This window comes from Podarcis tiliguerta (assembly GCF_965153285.1).
Source record: "Podarcis tiliguerta genome assembly, chromosome: 5".
Classification (NCBI taxonomy): Eukaryota; Metazoa; Chordata; class Lepidosauria; order Squamata; family Lacertidae; genus Podarcis; species Podarcis tiliguerta.
The window spans coordinates 6,695,494-6,716,210 of NC_139538.1; the positions used below are offsets into that span (position 1 = coordinate 6,695,494).

The window sequence follows — 20,717 nt, forward strand, 5'->3', positions numbered from 1 at the left end:
ACTCTCACACAACCCAGACACATTTGCTAACTAAAGCAAAATAGGAAGATAAGAAGAGCCCCACTGGATCAGACCAAGCAGATGTCTAGGGGGCGCCCACAAGCAGGACATGAGCACAACTGCGCTCTTCACACTTGGGATACGTAAGCTTGGGTCGCCATTATTCCGTCCGGAGACTTCTCTCTCGATCTGGATAGTATTCAGCAAAAGTCCACAATGCTCTCATTCATAGATTTATTGAAGGGAATCAAGGCACAAATAGAAATATTAATCATATTCCAATAGGATGAAGTTCTCTTTGGAGTTCATGGGGTTATGTAAGAACAAAGGAGTTCACCCTTCTTTCTAGGTATGCAAGCAGTAGACCAGGGGTATCCAAACTTTTTTCAAAGAGGGCCAGATTTGATGAAGTGAACATGCATGAGGGCTGACCAAAGTTGCTGAGCTTTTTTTAGGATTGAAGCTGTTGACCTTCTTTTACGATTCCCCCCCCCCCCCCCAGGAAATTAACTGCCACAGGGGCTAGATTAAACCAACCAGCGGGCTGGATTAAGCTACCCGGCCAGACTTTGGACATGCCTGCACTAGACTGAAACAAAAGAAGAAGGGAGTTATTTTACCGCTCTGGGAGGCAGACCCAATAGGAACTAGAATATTGCTGTGCCTACATTTCTCAACCTGCCTTGAGGTTTAAAAAGTGGGGAAAGGCACTATCTTTTCTAAAAGGGGCAGTGTTGTTCTTCCTTCTACCTAATACTAATACACAGATTTATAGCTGACCCTTGTGGGGGGCAGAACAGCCATAATGCTGCTGTTGTGACAGATCTGATGAAGTGTGCAGTGCACCATATTACCCAGTTTCACGGAAATGGTTTTAGCTTTAATGACCCGAGGATGTGGACAAGACCCTTGCAGCAGTTCAGCCAACTCCATGCTCTGTTGACCCTTGCCCATCATGGCTTATTCTGGCTAGCCAACAGGGGTTGGCTGGGTGGCTGAGAGTGTGGTTAATGCATCATTAGACAAGAAAGGTAATGGTGTGACTACTCCTTAAAAAGGGGGTCTACAAGAACTACTGCCTAGTCACTACTACCCCTTTTGGAGGCAACGTGCTCGATTCTGATGCCAAACCATTCACATCGATAATCAACAAAGTTGTGTCCTGTTTGATCCCGATATATACTTATTGTCCCGTCCAGTTATTTGTTGCTACTGCAACAACAGGGTCACAGGGCTTTGGCCTGCAAACTCTACTACTGATATCTTTTAGGATGTAATTCATCACCTAAGAGAGCATATGCAATCTCCTACGAGCTGATAAAATAAACCATAGCAGCAATTTTTTTCAATAAATAAGCATTCCTTATGTTCTTTGAAAAGCACAAACTGATAAACATCTGGTTTTAAACATCACAAGAAATCTGTACTGAGTACTTGTGTATGAACAGCAAACAAAGAAGAAGAACTGTATTCGGCAACAGAAATTGATTTAGCAATGTATTATATCGTAGGTCTAATGCAACTTTTGATAGAAGTTCCACCTCAGAGCAGAACCGAGATATTTATGGTAATAAATAGGCTGCTCAAACTGTGTTGATAGTTTATGATGCCCTGCTGCGAGGAATGGCAACGAGTTTATAAGAATGGGGATAGGTTGTCAGTCCCACTTTGTGCTGTTCACTGGATTTTTTCACACCACTTGGCAGCTGGAAGATGAACGCCCTCAACAAATTGCTGAAGAAAATGAAGAGCTCAATTCTTGCAAGCTGCTCCTCCAAGCACACAGAATCCACTGTGGAAGAAAGAAAGGAAAGGCAAGAAATTAGTAATGCCTATGGAGCCTTATTCTCCAGGTACATCTACCATAGACAACAACTAGTTTTGACTCTGGGTAGGGAACACAGGTTGGGAGGTGAAGCTCCTTTGCCACTACCCAAAGTGTTCCATCAACAGCTCCCCTTGTTATAACTCCTGCTATCTCCACACCTCCTTTTTCAACTTTGGGCTGCCATGGGGGGGGGGGGAGAGGCTTGCTTTGGCCCACAAGCAAGCATAGAATCATAGAATTCATAGAATCATAGAGTTGGAAGGGACCACGAGGATTGTCTAATCCAACCTTCATGCAATGCAGGAATCTTTTGCCCAACACGGGGCTCAAACCCACGGCCCTAAGATTAAGAGTCTCACGATCTACAGACTGAGCTATCCACCAGTAACTGACGGACCCCTGGTGTATAGAAATGTGAAAGCAAATCTATACTGATAAGCTGGGAGACTTGAGGCCTGAAAGCACTATGTGTAAAGACTCATAAGAATAATTCAGTGCCCAACGATCATGAGCAGCATGACCCCAAAGCTATGAGCAGCAAATAATCATGTATTCTTTGGAAATAAAAACCTTAAAGAAGCATCTGCCTCTCTGAAACAACCCAGCAACTATAAAAAAATAAAAAATAAATCACTGCTACATTTACCTGAACCAAATAGCAGAAATTCTCCCCTGGCCACAAAATTCCCATCCTTGTCCAAAAAATGATTTGGGTTGAATTCTTCAGGGGTCTTCCATTGCTTATTATCAAGAACAGCAGAGTTCAGATCTGGGTTAATAAAAGTTCCCTGAAATGAATGAAAATTGACTTAGAATGCATCCAGACCAGCGCTATTCAGGTTGTCCCCTCTGTCCCAGGACAAATCTTTGTGCACTTCTTATATACCCAAGCTTCATCTGCGTGGTAATAAAAAGCATATTCAGGGAGATTGCCAAAAGGCTAGGGAAGAAGAGTCCTGTTGTGAAACCACTATGGGAAATATTTCAGCAAGAATAAACTGAAAACACATTATTCGCTGTTCTGTTTCAAATCCTCATTCTTGAATCTAACACAGATGCTATGGCCATCAGTGGAACCAAATGAAGAGAGTTTGGTGTTAAGGCACTCTTCATGCAGTTTTTCTTTTGAAGAATGTGGGGCAGGACAGGAGGAGAGTTATTTTAGAAAGAATATTAACCCTGGGTCACTGCAATACCTTTTTTCAGGGGAAGGGATATTGAATTGCTTGCCCTTCAGCCTATGCACAGAAGCTTCTGCATTGCTCCTTACTCATGGAATATGGAGTACAACCGTATCAATTTTCCTTACCCTGGGCATGAGAAATCCAAAGATGTTCACATCCTTTGCATATTGTCTGATGATCCTGAATAAGGAGGCATATTTTAAGCGTTGGATCTCGTGAATCACAGCACTGGTGAATGGCATTTTCTTCCAATCTTGATAGCAGACTGACCGAGAGGAACCCAAAACACCTTCCACCTCCTTGTGGACTTTCTCTGATGAAAATGGTGGGAATGGAAGCTTTATTCTGGACGCTTTGCTAATATTGCCTGAAATTGTGCTCTCTTTTTTGTATTGCTTCTAACAATTACGTTAAAGAAACCTGAAAGGCAATTGAGCTATGGGGTGAAGTGGAAAATCCAGGCATCTTAAAGGAAACTCCATGGTGCTGAAATACGCTTCAAAATATGATTGTGTTCCTATGGACCTCAGTTCCCTGTATATGCAGTTGGATTCCACTTTGACAGAACTGACTATAGATAAAACAGGTTTTTTTACATACAGTCCAAAGCTTGGAGAAATTGGAACCATCTCATTTTCACAATTCCTTTAGTCAGAAATAGAAATGGAAGTTGGAAACTAGAGGGAGATTCTGCTACAGGGTGTGGGGTTGAAGGGGGAGAGAGAGAGAGCTTGAGTCAGGAAAATAGAAGAGTAAACTATCCTGAGTAAAGTGGGGAGAATTTTTTTCCCATTATCCCAAATCAATGGGCATAGGAGCAGGTCTGTCTGTGTTATGTACTAAGCTTGGATCCTAGAACAATAGGCAGGTAGGATCCCAGAATGCAACAACTGATTGGCCTGCAGGAGAAGACCAATCAGGCTCCAGGAAGGAAGCAGAATCAGTCAATCAGATGGGACTCATTGTGTAATTAATGTATATAAAAGCCTGAGGTTTGAGGGGGGAACTCGGTCACTGTTTTACAAGCTGCAATAAAGAGCATGAAATCACTGCAGGACTCCAAATATATTTCAGTCTGGAAACTCCAGAACCAGGGCAAATTGCAGGGGACCTGGCAAAAAGGAAATCTGAGCTATCCCTCTTGTTTGTACCTGTTGACCTGTTGGTTCACTGTTAAGATTCTTAACTCAGCTGTTTCTCCATACAGGCGGTTGAAAGTAGATAGAATCTTGTCATTTTTCTTCATATTTCATAAGGCCTCACACTCTTAACCAAAACATTGCTGCATGAAAGGCATCCAACAGGACTCACCTTGGATATCTGGATGAGTTGCCATGAGGAGCAGTGCCCACTGCAGAGTAGTAGCAGTCGTCTCTGCCCCTGCTATAAAGAGGTCAAGTATACACTGGGCCAGGTTCTCTGCATTATAGACAGAGTTGGGGTCACCCTGGCTCTGTTGATGGCAATAGAAAGATGAAAGATTATTTGTAACAAATTGCATCCTGGCCATCCCAGCATGACAGGTGAGCATGAAGAAATCCTTGAATGCAGTTCTGTACTTTAATTAGTAATCCTACACTGACATTGAAGGGGTGGGTGGGTTAAAAAAAGGACATCTCAGGCATCTTCCTAAAACAGCAGACAGCAAAGCAGCAGTTCTTTCCAAACATTTTGAGATTATGAGGAAGTAAGTGTGGAGGAGATTCATGCATATCAAATCTGGGTTGCTGAGGATCTTTATGCACACAACTCCCCCCCGCCCCCAATGTGCTGGGGAAACAGGGTCTTCTTTTTGCAGAGCCATGGAACAGAATGGAAGCAGGAAAAATGAAATTTCTTGTGTTTTAGATTAGTTCCTTGTAAGGTTAAGACATCACTGTTTTATTCTCAAACCCTTTTCTCTGGTTTTGCCTGATCTAACTTTCGATTTGGATCCCCCTGGACCCTATAAAGTGGATTCTGGGATCCATTTTTCTCAACTTTCCCACTGAGCCCACAGAAACCTGTACCTATGGAGCTCTGCTTAAAGATCCTTGCTCCCTTTAAATTTTTTAGAACTGGTGGGAGTTCTAAGTGGAATTTGAGTTAAATAATAGATAAATTTGCCGCTCATTCTCATTTTCTCAACCTTAAGTTTGGTTCTCCACATTTCCTCACTACTTTGCAAATTTCTTTTTTTAAAAAAAGTTCACATGAAATTCCATCAGCATCTTAGTGCTAATTTCTCTTAATAAATAAGTGTAATTTTGCCTAATGTGCACTTTTCTGACATTCCCCCCCCCACACACACTAGTATATACATTTATATGCTCACTATCCTAGTATATGCATTTTTGTACACATTACTTTGCTGAAGAACTGCACTGTAAGATTCAGAGAAGTGTTGATTTTGAAGTAGGCTGCATTTCAGTTCGCTTAAAGGGAAAGTCAAAATTGTAAGAAATAAATTCACATAATCAGGTGAATAAAAAATATTATCTTTTCTGCAATCTCAGAACATGTTTTAATTTGGAAAGGAGACTAATCTTTAGTCCTTTAAATATCATAATTACACAAAGAATGTATTTGAATACCCTTGACCATTCAAGCATATTTGCCATCAAACATATGAAAAAAATTCTTTTATTATTCTCAATGCATGCGCATGTGGGGTTTGTAATCCACTTTACTAGCTAACAATAATCTCTGGGAAGTGTCATTGAGGGGGGACTGAATGCAAATATTATCAGCAACCAGAAAATCCTGGTGGTTGCCTTACAATCCTTGCAGGGAATGTAATGGCTCTTTGAATTAACCATGTTCACATACAAAACAGATACTTACTTTCTCCATTTGAAGTAGATAGAAATCAGTGAAATCCTGTGGCTCGCGTAGGAGATGATGTTCTTTATGCTTCTTCATCTCTTCCTTTGCAAATAAAAGCACAAACTCCCTAGAGGACAGAGCCTTCTTGTGTGGCCCTGGAAGACGCTTCAGGACCCAAGGGAACATTTCACGGAGCTTTGAAGAATATAAAAACAAAATCCAATAATTAGCATGAAGAAGCCAAGTAACATGTCCCATGACCCAACTTCTTTTGGACGCCTGGTTGTTATCATGGTTGAGATCAGCCTCTCCTAACCTACTGGCATCTTGGAGCTCAGTGAGTGAAACACCTTTTTCTGATTCCCATATCCACCAGTTTACTCTAGTAGAAGTTGTAAATGAAAATTTGGCATCGGAACAAATCACTCTCTCTCATATTTCTGCTACAATAGTAGTTGTGGGAACACTGGTATTTGTGGCTTTCCCAAAACATGCAAATGATATTTATTTTACACTTAATTTATTTTACACTTAATTCCTTATAACATTTCTACTAAAGCCATGTTACTTCATTCCAACATTTTTCTAACTGTAGCTTCTTGTCCCACATAGAGATTTCTCAGGAGACAGATGAGGTGATCAGGCACTCCCATTTCTTTAAGAACTTGCCATAGTTTGCTGTGGTCAACATAGTCAAAGGCTTTTGCATAGTCAATGAAGCAGAAGTAGATGTTTTTCTTGACCTCTCTACCATTCTCCATAATCCAGCGAATGTTTGCAATTTGGTCTCTGGTTCTAGTGCCTCTTCTAAATCCAGCTTGCACTTCTGGAAGTTCTCGGTCCACATACTTCTTGAGCCTGCCTTGTAGAATTTTAAGCATAACCTTGCTAGGGTGTGAAATGAGTGCAATTGTGCGATAGTTGGAGCATTCTTTGGCACTGCCCTTCTTTGGGATTGGGATGTAGACTGATCTTCTCCAATCCTCTGGTCACTGCTGAGTTTTCCAAACTTGCTGGCATATTGAGTGTAGCACCTTAACAGCATCATCTTTTAAAATTTTGAATAGTTCAGCTGGAATACCATCACTTCCACTGGCCTTGTTGTTAGCAGTGCTTTCTAAGGCCCATTTGACTTTACTCTCCAGGATGTCTGGCTCAAGGTCAGCAACCACACTACCTGGGGTGTACAAGACACCCATATCTTTCTGGTATAATTCCTCTGTGTATTCTTGCCACCTCTTCTTGATGTCTTCTGCTTCTGTTAGGTCCTTACCACTTTTGTCCTTTATTGTGGTAATCTTTGTATGAAATGTTCCTTTCATATCTCCAATTTTCTTGAACAGATCTCTGGTTCTTCCCATTCTGTTGTTTTCCTCTATTTCTTTGCATTGTTCATTTCAGAAGGCCTTCTTGTCTCTCCTTGCTATTTTTTTGAAATCTGCATTCAATTTCCTGTATATTTCACTATCTCCCTCGCATTTTGCTTGCCTTCTCTCCCCCGCTATTTGTAAGGCCTCGCTGGACAGCCACTTTGCTTTCTTGCATTTCCTTTTCATTGGGATGGTTTTCGTTGCTGCCTCCTGTATAATGTTGCAAGCCTCCAGCCATAGTTCTTCAGGCACTCTGTCCACCAAATCTAAATCCTTAAACCTGTTCCTCACTTCCACTGAGTATTCATAAGGAATTTGATTTAGATTGTATCTTACCGGCCCAGTGGTTTTTCCTACTTTCTTCAGTTTAAGCTTGAATTTTGCTATAAGAAGCTGATGATCTGAGCCACAGTCAGCTCCAGGTCTTGTTTTTGCTGACTGTATAGAGCTTCTCCATCTTTGGCTGCAGAGAATATAATCAATCTGATTTCGATGCTGCCCATCTGGTGATGTCCATGTGTAGAGTCGTCTCTTGTGTTGTTGGAAAAGAGTGTTTGTGATGACCAGCTTGTTCTCGTGACAGAACTCTATTAGCCTTTGCCCTGCTTCGTTTTGAATTCCAAGACCAAATTTGCCAGTTGTTCCTTTTATCGCTTGATTCCCTACTTTAGCATTCCAATCCCCTATAATGAGAAGAACATCCTTCTTTGGTGTCACTTCTATAAGGTGTATAAGTCTTCATAGAATTGGTCAATTTCAGTTTCTTCAGCACCGGTAGTTGGTGCATAATCTTGGATTACTGTGATGTTAAAAGGTCTGCCTTGGATTCGTATCAAGATCATTCTATCATTTTTGAGATTGCATCCCAGTACAGCTTTCACCACTCTTTTGTTGACTATGAGGGCCACTCCATTTCTTTTACAGGATTCTTGCCCACAGTAGTAGATATGATGGTCATCCGAACTGAATTCGCCCATTCCTGTCCATTTTAGTTCACTGATGCCCAGGATGTCAATATTTATTCTTGCCATCTCATTTTTGACCACATCCAGCTTACCAAGGTTCATGGTTCTTACATTCCAGGTTCCTATGCAATATTTTTCTTTACAGCATTGGACTTTCCTTTCACTTCCAGGCATATCCACAACTGAGCAACCTTTTGGCTTTGGCCCAGCCGCTTCCTCAACTCTGAATCTACTTGTACTTGTCCTCCACTCTTCCTCAGTAACATGTTGGATGCCTTCTGACCTGAGGGGCTCATCTTCCAGTGTCATAACTTGTCCATGGAATTTTCTTGGCAGGGATACTGGAGTGGGTTGCCTTTTCCTACTACAGGTGGATCACGTTTGGTCAAAACCTTCCACTATGACCTGTCCATCTTGGGTAGCCCTGCACGGCATAGCTCATAGCTTCTCTGAGTTGTTCAAGCCCCTTCTCCACGGCAAGGCAGTGATCCATGAAGGAGAAACTGGAATGTGTACGTAGCCTAAGAATGATCATTAGTTAAAATTAACCCCATCTTTCCTTGAAAGAACCTAGTGTACGGCTCTCCACTTTTTTCATAATATCTCTGTGAAATGGGTTGGACTGATGAATAGTGTTTGCCCCAAGGCTGAAGGGGCATTTCAGGTCAGGTTCCCTTCATCTGTGACCAACTACAGTGTCTCTCTGAATGCTAGCAGGAGGCTAGGGCTCTGGGGACACCTGTGTGACTCAGCTGGAAAGAAAAAGTCTACTTACAGCATAAATGAAGCTACCTCCACATTTTAAGGCAAGATCAATAGCTTCAGTGAGCTTCTGGAAATTTTCGTCTTCAGCAGAATACCGATGTCCAAAAGCCGTAGCGCATACCACATTGCACACTGAATTAGTGATGGGTAACAAAGGGTCAAATGGCTGCCCTGCAAGTGAAGATTTTTGCAGCTATATGAAGTGAAGACATCAATCTTGTTTTCACGATAATACTAAGAGTAAAATTTCATAGTGGGACTAAAGAAGCAATTTTCTTAACATATTAAAAAGCAACTAAAATGCATCAAATTCTGCTCCAAAATATGCATAGATTGCAAAGGAAACAAAGCAAAACCTGGAGACTAAGCTGTCTGCCAGCATAATCATTTTTATGATTATTATAATCATGCTAGTCATTTTAATGGTGCTTTTAATGGTTTTATATTGCTGTACACTGCCCTGACACTTTTTGTGAGGGTGGTGTTAATATAAATACTCATATGAACAAATAAAATCATCTAGTAGCATCACATACCTTTTACATGGGCAAAGGTGACCACAAGCTGATGGGCCTCCTCTTTTATATAGTGCTCCAACCCTTGCTTCCTCATCGCCAGCTTCTTCATAACAGACTGCCCAATCTGCCTCTGCTGCTTCCAGATGCGTTCATTGGAAAATACAAGATCTGAGACCATTAAAAGTATTGTATGAAATGCCTCTTAGAGATACGATATTCAAGCCAACTATTCACGGAATACAAAGACCCAAAACTCTCTGCCATTTGTGGAGATGATGGTTAGCAAAGTTTATGGCATAAGGACTAGCTGTTCTAAACAAAGTAGACACAGTCCTCAGCTGCACCTTGGTTTCTGCTGTCAGTCTACCACCAAGGCTGTAACATTCACCTGTGGGGATTCACCTGGCTTTCGTTTTGAAATTATAATTTGAAAAGCATGCATCTGGTGATGACTGTGGCGTCATTTGCAGGATTCTCACCCTAGCTGCACTTGACTTGCAAGTTACGAAAGTAACTATTGGACCTTGTCTCGTCACTGGAAACCCAAGGATCTTAGGGGGCACAGTGTCTTCCCCCAGCCCTGGTTTGTTTGGCAGCTATAGATGTTCCTCAAACAAGACTAGCCACAGAAATGCATGCTCTGATAACCTCCTGTTTGGATCACTGCAGTGAGATCTGCTTGGAAATTGCAGCTAGTGAAATAGGCAGCTTGGCTATGAGTCACTATATTAATAATTTTTTATAAATTATAATAAACTAGTCAGAGCCATGTTACATCTGTTGTGAAAGAATTGCATCGGCTACCGAAACATATCTGATCCAAAAGCCAGGTGTTACGAATAATCTAGAAAGCACTGAATAATCTAGAGACCTTTCTCTGTATAGTCCTGCCCTTGAATTAAGACCTCCTGGGGAGCCATCCTCAGCATTCCACCCAAAGGTACGATACCTTTGGAAATAAGGCATGGGTGGGCTTTCTGTGTGTTGGCGCTTGAGATCCTCAGCTCCCTAGCCCATGAAATTCAACTCCCTTTTGTGTTGCTCTCATTCAGATGCCAGTAGAAAACATGGCTTTTTGTGAAGGCTTTTGGTAACTAATAGTCAGCTGAGAAATGTTCACAATTTTGGGCTGGGTGTTATTATTTTTGTTGTTTAATTGATATTGTAGCTGATTGTGACCTGCCCTGAGATCTTCTGATTATGGGTGGAATATAAACCAAAAAAAACAACCCTTCAGTTGTTAGGGATTCTATCACAGGACTGGCTTAAGGAAGTATTTCCCAACTTGTAGGTCATGACCCACTTTTGTATTTGGGTCATGCCCTTTATAAACCCCAAATAATTACTTTTAATATTTAACAGGTATGATGACTACTACTTATACCTTGCAATTAAACCTCTTACAACCTTCAACAGAACATCAGGAAGGCTCAGGTCTTACATTTTAACACTTGGAAACTGCTCTCTTAAGATGTCTCTGGAGAGAAGACCAGTAGACTTCTTCCTTGGAACAACTCACCCTTTTCATTTGCTACAGCTCTAAGGAAAGGCATCACAGGTCGCTCTGTGTTTCCATTTTGTTTTGTCCACTGCCATTTGGATAAAAAGAGAGGAGAGACATTAGCCACACAGTTCTTTCAGGTTAATTTGTGAACTTCAGGTTCTCTCACCTAGTCTGTGTCTTCTGGTTATATCCAGTTCTCTTTATTCATGGCACCAAAGTAGGATACATAATGGTAATCTGATTTTTGATACAGTGCATATCCATGCATGCTTGTAGGCCTGTTCCATCATACGCTTGCAAGGTTATTGTCAGTTTCTGCATGACTTTATTCAAAAAGCAAAGGCTCTTCCATGGACCACTGCCCCAAGTTTTCATATCCTTATTGTGTCTGCTAACCTGCTGGTCTGTTAATGTGGGCTGGGTGTTTTTAACTGGAAGGCAGAATAAGATGAAACGGTGGGAAAATTCATATTTGGTGATGGGTGTTTTTAACAAATTCAGATCATACCTTTCTAAAGCAGATTTGCCGCGAAGGTCAAAATATATGGCAACCATTTGTATTTGTTTAATTTGCACAAGCAGGCAAATAATAGATTGGGAAGTGGAAATCAAATCAAATCAAACTATGATCCAATCTAAATCTGGCACACTCCTATTAGTTATAATAACAACAACACACTGATGATCCCATTTCTGGATGTCCTGCCATCTCATCCAATGGAAATGGAAATAAAACCAGAAGGAAGAATGATTGCAGCAACATTCTGTTGGAAAACTTGCCCCCTCGGGAGAGGCTGGCCCCTCTCCCCGCCTCCCGGGGCTTGTTTACCGGTGATCTACCCTGGCTGGCTTCCCCGCAGTCCAGGAAGATCTTGATAGGCGGCATCTCCCTGCGTGGAAGATGCACACCCCCTTTGCTCCTTGCATACCAGCAGGAGAAAGGAGAAAGTCAGAAAGTCTGTTTCATCCACGGTTTATTTCTGACTGTACAATTGCACAAAACATGTCCGATCAGTTCAGTCTCCTCCAAGCAACTGCGAGAGACTTCTTTCACAAAAGCAACAGGAAGGTCTCATATTACACAAAGAACAAATCCCTGTGAACCGCCCTGTGAGCTGCCTGGTACATCCTTTCCCAGGGCTAGCCACATCATGTGATGTAAACATCGAGCTGCTTGTTTGCAGTTGCGTAGTACTCATATTCCAACACATTCAGAGTTACAGCAAATTACAAGTTGTTCCAGTTGGAGCTGCTCGCAAAAAATGTAGTTGCTCCCATAGCATTAAAAGACACAGCAAAATGAAGGGCTATACCAGTAATCAATTCGCTTCAGTTGTGCCCAGGTTTGAAATCTAACTTGGAATATGAGCATTCTCTCACTTGGCATGGAGTATCACCTCCAACTTCTCAATTCAGCTTCAGTTTGTTTGACCTCATCCCTTCACCCAGGGCTTCCAGAGATTGTTTGAGAACGAGGCAGCCACACCTAAGTGCTTCAAATCTGGAGGCGACGTAGACAGCCACTCTTCTTTTTGCCTGGCCCCACTGGCCCCACCTTTGCCTGATCCATCCAGCCACTCCTATCACTACCTGTTTACCTGGACTGCTAGTAAGTCATGAAGTTGTCTGGCTGCTCTTTAAATAATTTGAATTTCCCCTCCATCCCTAATCATCACATTCCCCTACTTTTGCTAACAAGACATTCCTCTGTGGGCTGCTGGCCATTTCCCCACATTTCCCCCTTCAAACCACTGTTTTGTACAAGCCTGGTATATCAGAAAACTATCGGGGGGGGGCTGTCTGTGTACACACAGGTGAACAAATCTATGTGTACATGCCCACAATGGACCTCAGGTTTCCAGAACTGAAGGAGGGTGAGCTACTGGTGGGGCCAAGCGAGACACACACTGCTTTTTAGCATACTGTTTTGCGCAAGTCTGATATATCAGAAAACTTGCATCTCCTGCCCCCCCCCTCACAAAAAAGGTCTGTGCACAGGTAATCAGCTACCTGCATACATGCCTAAAAGGGACCTCAGGTTTCTAGAATTCAGGGAGGGTGGGGAAGTACTAACTGAGGGGAGGGAACAACAACATACAGTGTGAATATATTCATTAAGAAGAGCTGGTGAGCTGTGCCAGAGGATCTGCTGAAAGGAGAAGTATGAAGACTTGGTTTGATGGCATAGCAGCATCTAGGGTATATTTTATCACACATAAAATGATGTTGCAAACAGATGGGGCAGCACCCAGAGATGCCTTTGCTCTTTGTTTTATGCCTCCTACTTTGGTAACACATTTGATGTTTCAGCCAGCTGTGTGGTAGGTTTCTAATGGGTGTGCCTGGTAACATCACTAACTGGTAATCCATCTCCCTTTGGGGCCAACTGCCAGCAGCTGCTTGAGTAATGCTGGTGCAGCAACATTTTGAAACAGATAAATGCATCAGCACATGTGATTATGAGCTTATATGCCTCCCAGCTGGAAGTTAAAGGGAACACATTGTTGTGGCTCCACTGGATATGCTTCTGAGTTGAAACAAACACACTGATCACTGGCTCCTGATAAATTGCTTAGCTTTTTTCTTCCCTCTTCTGAGTTTTCTGAGCCACTCTCATTGTACAACCTCATGTTTCATTGTAAAGTTTTCTGAGCCACTCTCATTGTACAACCTCATGTTTCAATCCTAGCATGCCTACATAGCTAACCTTTCCTGTACCTTTAAATTTTTTGAGCAAGGGGGGGTTTGCCAATTTGGCATTGGTCATTCCTACTGTGAATCGGATTTTAAAGTACCGGTATTTGCGCATTTCACTTTTTATCTGGGCAGCGGAAAAAAGAAGAAGCCTATTTATTCTCCAGTCTGAACTAAGCTATCAGATTTTCTGTCCCTGAATCTACCCACAAGTGTGTGAGAGTGCACTGGCCTCTGAAGACACTTCAGAGGTCTTTCTGTAACTCAAAGATGCTAACAAGAAGTCAGTTCTTGAGTGTGCCAGACACTTTCAAAATGCCTTTCAGGTTAAATTCGTTAGAGTACCCAGCCCTGGCGAGATGCTTTTCTTTGATGACTTTCCAATGGGCAGAGTGTTGGACTGGGATTGGGGAGAAGCAGGTAGAAAGCACAATTCTGCCCCAGAGCTCACTGAGTGACCTTGGGCTAGTCTCTAGCTCTCAGCCCAACCACAGGGTTGGTGTGAAAATAACATGAGTGCTTAAACTAACTGCCTTTGAACATCCGCCACGTCCTGGAAGACTGCACCCTTAGTCTCCTAGATATCACATACTGATTTCCCATGTACAATTCATGCCAGAAGATTTCACAAAGACCATAGTTAACCACAGTTACCACGAGAAGAAAATAATTCATGCTTCGCTTCATGAATTCTCCTTCTCAGCCAATTATTTAGAAAGAAGTACCTTAGTGAATGTCTCTTGATAGAGCCTGATCGCAGTCCGCCACATGCTTCCAATGGCAGGAAGTGGAAGGGGCCCTGGAGGAAAGCGACTGCGTGACCACCAGAGCTGTTTCAGGAAGTACAGAATCAAAAGACCCACCAGCAGAGCAATCAAAAATAATCGTATGCCAAACATTTTCCTGCCTTCTCTCTCTCACTCTGTCACTTGTCTCCGTCTAGCACTTCTGGCTGTGTAGGATGCTCCTTCTCTGTTGGCTTTTAATTTACATAGACATATACTTGCAACACCCTTTTATACAGGACAATAAGGCTAATGGTCTGAGACCATATAATAATAGTTTGGGAATGAAGCCTTCCAGGGATTAATTCAATGTGAACCATTTATTTTTATTGCACCACCAGTATGGTTAATTATAGTATGTGGAACTGTAATAAATGAAGGGAAGAGAATAACATGAAAGGCTGTCATTAGCCAACTGTGGGCTATCACGGGGCCAAATTTGTGCAGGAATATTCTGAAATTTTTATTATGTTTATAAAGTATATATGATGTTTCTATAAAGTATATATGAGGTCTTTGCACTCAACGTTATAAACTATATTCCAACTCACAGATGTAAATTTCGGGGGGGGGCTGCAAATCCACCCTTGAATTTCTCTCAGGGAGCTCAGCCCCACCCCCAGGCAGCAGCTACTATGAAGCATACTACTAAGTGTGCACGAAAGCTCATACTAATAACAAACTTAGTTGGTTTCTAAGGTGCTACTGGAAGGATTTTTTTTATTTTGTTAAGAAGCATATTGTTAGACTCGCATAATGAACTTGGTTAGAACAGCGGCTGCAGCAGCACAGTACTACCCCATCTCTCTGTTGTGTCATACTACAATTTCCATGGTCATCCAGGGGCACTGATCCTGCTTTCCAGTATTTGTTTATCTGTTTGTTTATTAAGAATTTATACTCTGCCTCACAAGATGGCTTGGCCCTTAAACTTGGCTCCAGGCCTGGCCCACCAATGAGGCAGAGTGGTGACACCGTCTTGGGCATCAGAAGTCCCAGAGGCAAGGCAGTGCCCCCCTGCCCACCCTGCCACCTCAATCGCTGGTGAAGTGGCGGCAGCATCGGTGCTGATTTCTGGTGAGATCTCACGAGATTTCGTCAAGATGTCGCTGGAAATCTGCGCCAATGCTGGCACTGCTTCTTCACCAGCAGTGGAGGCAGGTTAGGTGGTAAAGTGGCGGCAGGGTGCGGCAGCTCGATCCGTTATGCCTCAAGTGGCAAAACCGGGTGTGCCAGCTCTGCCTGACTCCATCCCCTTTATGTGGAGAAACAGACTGCAAAGCCTCAGTAGGGCCCAACAGACTGAAAACTGAAAAGCAGTCTGAACTAGGTAAGTCAAGAGCCTCCATAATATTATAGAATCATAGAATCTTAGAATTGGAAGGGACCCAAGGGCCACCCAGTCCAATCCCCTGTAATGCAGGAATGTCAACTACAGCATCCATGACAGATGGCCACCCAACCTCTGCTTGAAAACCTCCAAGGAAGGAGAGTCCACAACCTCTCAAGGAAGTCTGTTCCACTGTCGAAGAGCTCTTACTATCAGAAACTTCTTCCTGATGTTTAGTCAGAATCTCCTTTCTTGTAACTTGAATCCATTAGTTTGAGTCCTACCCTCCAGAGCAGGAGAGAAAAAAGCTTGTTCCCTCTTCCATGTGACAGCCCTTAAGATATGTGAAGATAGCTATCATATCTGTTCTCACATTTTAAATATAAACAAAATATTTAACTTATTTCACAGGGACGATAACAATTTTATTACAGTTGAGGGGGTGGGTGTGTCTCAATCACCATGGAAAAAAGCAGGGACTATGTGATTTTAATGACTGATTATATTACTGTAAGCTTTTGTAGGTCAGAGCCTACCTGCAGAGAGAGAGAGAGGGAGAGAGTTCCAAAAGATGACAACAGATTTCTCAATAAAAAGAAACAGACCATCATAAACAAACTATTTTTGGAACAAACAAAAAAAATATTCCTTCCAGTAACACCTTAGAGACCAACTAAGTTTGTTATTGGTATGAGCTTTCGTGTGCATGCACACTTTTTCACATACACTGAAACAGAAGTCACCAGACCCTTATATATAGTGAGAGGGTGGGGAGGGGTATTACTCAGAAGGGTGGTGGGAATGGGTGATTGGCTGATAGGTGTGGCAAACCTGTTGACCACTGTTAACAACTGCAATTTGGTCTTACATGAAAAAGCAAGGGGTGAGATGGCTAAAAATAGCTTTATCATGTATAATGAGATAAGAATCTAATGTCACTATTCAGACCAGTTCTCTCCATGGTTTTAAGTTTGGTAATAGAGTAAGCTGCAATTCAGCAACTTCTCTTTCCAGTCTATTTCTATTTTTGGGTTATTCTTTTTAGCCATACGCCATGTTGAAGCTAAGCTCTAGTGGCTTTAAGCTCTGTTATTGAAATCTACCCAGCCTGATTCATCACTCATGCATCTGAGGAAGTAGGTTCAGGCTTATGAAAACTTTTACTTTAAAAAAGAAAAAAAGAATAAATACAGTTTGCCTTTAGAAGTGCCACAGACTCCTTGCTTGCTTGTTTTCCTGATAACATGGACTAGGAATAAGATTTGTTAGACTGATGCTTTCACTGGTGAAAGTACACCTGAAGGAAGGTGTACTTTCACCAGTGAAAGCATCAGTCTAAATAAAACCTTTTTCTCTGAAACTATTCCTTGAGTGTCTGTTGACTCCCACTTCCCTTTCCCAGGCGCAATATTTTTCCCACCCGAGGGCAAAGCCTCATAAGGCTACACACCCACAACATCATGCAGCAGAAACCTGAATGCAGCGCTAGGAAAAATCCGCTCACCTTATCTGGTAGGCAGTGTTGTGGCCCAACCATGGGCCCAGCGGTGATCCGGCGAATGGCAAGGGTTGCATGGCCTGCCTGCTTGCGACTGGACAGTGCCAGCTGGTTTTGGGTGGGCTATCCCAGGGGTGGGCCCAGGCAGCCAATCAGCACCATCTGGGGGGTTAAATTGCAGTCTAGCCTGGATCTCCTCACTCTGCCTTCTTTCACCAGATCTCCCACCCTTTAATTTTGCTTCGGTTTACACTTTGACCTTGCTATGGACCACATCGGCTGCCATATTCAGGGCCAAGCAGGAATTTTTCCACTTGGCAAATTGGCACTGGCCATTTAGTTTTCGCCTACCTCATAGCAATCATCACAACTTTGTGAGGTTAGGCATTGGGTAAGCCTTGGTCTTGGGTGGAGGGGAGGTTGTAGCCTCTGCCTGCTCCTCCATGGTTAAAGGTATCCTCTTAAAGGGATCTGTGAGCGGGAGCTTCTATCTGACGTCCAGGTGGGGGCTAGGGCCATACCATTCCTTCAGTGGGGACCCTTTGGGGGGGTACCTCTATTTTATGTAGGTCATAGGGGGCCCCTGTGGTGGTTTACTTTTAGATGTGTGGGATGTAAAACTTATAGCAGTCAAGTACAACATTCCTGCAGTGGACATGTTAGGGGATGCTTTGTACCTCTCAGGAGAAAACTTCCTGTTTCCTCCTGAGCTGGGACAGACTTCCACTACATATGACTTGAAGAGGGAGTGGTCTGTTGTACTAGCATGGAGGAGCACACAGCCTCCATGTTCTGATCAGTGTGTGTTCTCCATTTTGTATGTTGCTATGTGTTTGGTTGCTATTGTATCAAACACATCCATTCTTAAGGAAATCAGCCCTGAGTGCTCTCTGGAAGGACAGATCGTGAAGCTGAGGCTCCAATACTTTGGCCACCTCATGAGAAGAGAAGACTCACTGGAAAAGACCCTGATGTTGGGAAAGATGGAGGGCACAAGGAGAAGGGGACGACAGAGGACGAGATGGTTAGGCAGTGTTCTCGAAGCTACAAACATGAATCTGACCAAACTGCGGGTGGCAGTGGAAGACAGGAGTGCCTGGCGTGCTCTGGTCCATGGGGTCACGAAGAGTCGGACACGACTGAACGACTAAACAACAACAACATGTGTTTGTAGAAGTGATTGCTTAGCCGCAGTCACTTGGGACTAACTTCTTTATGGAATAGTTCTACTTGTTATGTAACCTAAGCCTGCCTTCAGGGATATGTCTGTGAACCTGAATGAATCTGTGGGTAAGCTACTTTTATATTAACGTTAATCAGATACTTGTGTTTATTCTTTTGAAGAGGGATTAGAAGGGGTTTTACCAGGAAGGAATCTTTAATAGTAAGCCTAAGATGAGTCAGCAACAAGCTGATCGCTGCGTAATTTTAAAAGGGGGGTGTTTGGAACTCTGCTAGAATATGGAACTTGCTAGCACAAGTTAGGAAGGATATCATTACATAATATATCCTCTCCTGCCTCCCTAATCATCCCCACAAGATGCGGTGAAATCCCCACAAGCAGATGTGGTGAAATAATTTGGCTTCACCCAATGCCTATGGCAAACCATTCACATGTGTAACCAATAAAAGTTGTGGCCTATTCAAACTCATAAACCTATAGTACATGCTGCGTGTCTTGTGTAATTATTCACTCCATAGGGAACTGCTGGGTCATGGGTTCTTGGCATGCAAATCTCTACTACTTATTCCATGGCAGGAAACTTAGCAAACGGAGAGGGGAAGTCTTCAAAAACTATGGCTCCTGATGTGAAGGGAAAACCAGGACAACAGTACCAAGATATTTGTGGGGATATAACTGGATCTTTAGTAATTTGGTAACAAAGCATACTGTGACATCTTTTGGTCTGCAGCAAATAGCATGAATGTTCATCTTCAAAACACATTGAGACAAGGATGCATGCAAAAATTTTGTTCAAAATAGACATAAACAGATCTCTCAGGAAATTGATCTTAGTGTTATAGCTAATGACCTTATTGAGAGAGCACCAATGAGGGAAAAAAATCATTCAATGCTGAAGAAGTCTATAAATATCTGTAAATTGGAAACGTACAGTGGTATCTCAGGTTAAGTACTTAATTCGTTTTGGAGGTCCGTTCTTAACCTGAAACTGTTCTTAACCTGAAGCACCACTTTAGCTAATGGGGCCTTCTGCCGCCCCGCCACCGGAGCACGATTTCTGTTCTCATCCTGAAGCAAAGTTCTTAATCCGAGGTACTATTTCTGGGTTAGCAGAGTCTGTAACCTGAAGCGTATGTAACCTGAAGCGTATGAAACCCGAGGTAGGACTGTACTGGGTTTTGCAAACCCTGTGTAGCTTGTTTGGATTGTTACATTATACAAGGTGAGTAAACGTAGTGAAATTAAAGGTTTTCCACTAATCATGCAAATGAATGCTGCCTTTGGTGGGGTCGAAGTTAAGGGAAATTGGGAGGGATATTGGGGGGCGGGGCAGATACAGATTTTTTTCTGGATATGAGCGAGGAGGTGCTTGCAGGAGGAGAGGAAGGGGGATGATGGGATTTTTTTTATAATTTTCAAAAAAATCGTTAGTGTTAATTAAAAGTGAAAGGTTGTATTTCAGCTGTCTGTGTATCATTCATTAAAGCCAAATGTGTTTTACACGTTGAACCTACGCAGCAGAAACAAACACCACTGAGTTTGATTGTATTTACTTCCAGGTAACCATAATTGCCCATTCATGGTTGGGGAGCTCTAAGCGCAGAAGCAAAACATGTCTCTCCCCAAGATCTCTCAGCATTTCTCCCTTCTGGCTCACTGACAAGCATCCCCCCAGCCCACCTTGTCACCTGGATGCAGCTAATTGCAACCTACCTCATCCCTTTGAAGTGAAGCAACTCAGCAAAGTGGCCATCTGATCATCATCAAGAACTCATCTGACTGGTGCCCCAACCTACCCCAAACTCATAACTGTGGAATGGGTTTTAATAGGCAAGAGAGTATAATTGCAATTTATCCCTCCAGGCACCCACCTGTGTGAGTTGAACAGAGTTTCAAAATCCCATTCTTGGCAGCAAATTTTAAAGCGTGGGACTGTGAGCCTTTGTTTTGAGCAGCTCCAGCTATGAAGTAAGTTGGCTCCCCTTTCTTACCCCACTTATTAAAGTATCAGACAACAACTTGGAAAGTAAGTTTTAAAGTATACCGTATTTTTTGCTCTATAAGACTCACTTTTTCCCTCCTAAAAAGTAAGGGGAAATGTGTGTGCGTCTTACAAAGCGAATGCAGGCTGCGCAGCTATCCCAGAAGCTAGAACAGCAAGAGGGATTGCTGCTTTCACTGCGCAGCGATCCCTCTTGCTGTTCTGGCTTCTGAGATTCAGAATTTTATTTTTTTCTTGTTTTCCTCCTCCAAAAACTAGGTGCATCTTGTGGTCTGGTGCGTCTTAT

General features: G+C 42.7%; 1 protein-coding gene and 1 long non-coding RNA gene across 5 annotated transcripts; one reads left to right on the forward strand and one right to left on the reverse strand.

The window, feature by feature from the left end:
• Nucleotides 1–220: 220 nt before the first annotated feature.
• LOC310678387 (cytochrome P450 2J5-like) lies at nucleotides 221–14,625 on the reverse strand. 4 transcript variants are annotated; one of them, XM_083442304.1, is made up of 9 exons: nucleotides 14,359–14,625; nucleotides 10,955–11,024; nucleotides 9,454–9,603; nucleotides 8,928–9,088; nucleotides 5,836–6,012; nucleotides 4,324–4,465; nucleotides 3,138–3,325; nucleotides 2,475–2,616; nucleotides 221–1,792 (listed from the first exon to the last, which is right to left on the reverse strand). In XM_083442304.1, the coding sequence occupies exons 1-9, from the start codon at nucleotides 14,530–14,532 to the stop codon at nucleotides 1,602–1,604; spliced, it is 1,395 nt and encodes a 464-aa protein (XP_083298430.1). In that variant the 5' UTR covers nucleotides 14,533–14,625; the 3' UTR covers nucleotides 221–1,601. The 4 variants fall into 4 exon arrangements, with proteins under 4 accessions (XP_083298430.1, XP_083298431.1, XP_083298429.1 ...); XM_083442305.1 differs by lacking the exon at nucleotides 14,359–14,625 and adding an exon at nucleotides 11,769–11,982; XM_083442303.1 differs by lacking the exon at nucleotides 14,359–14,625 and adding an exon at nucleotides 11,619–11,982.
• A 2,613-nt stretch (nucleotides 14,626–17,238) lies between these two features.
• On the forward strand, nucleotides 17,239–20,394 carry LOC310678551. The gene is made up of 3 exons (XR_014511843.1): nucleotides 17,239–18,082; nucleotides 18,435–18,532; nucleotides 19,989–20,394. It is a non-coding gene; the product is annotated as an uncharacterized lncRNA (long non-coding RNA).
• Nucleotides 20,395–20,717: the final 323 nt, after the last annotated feature.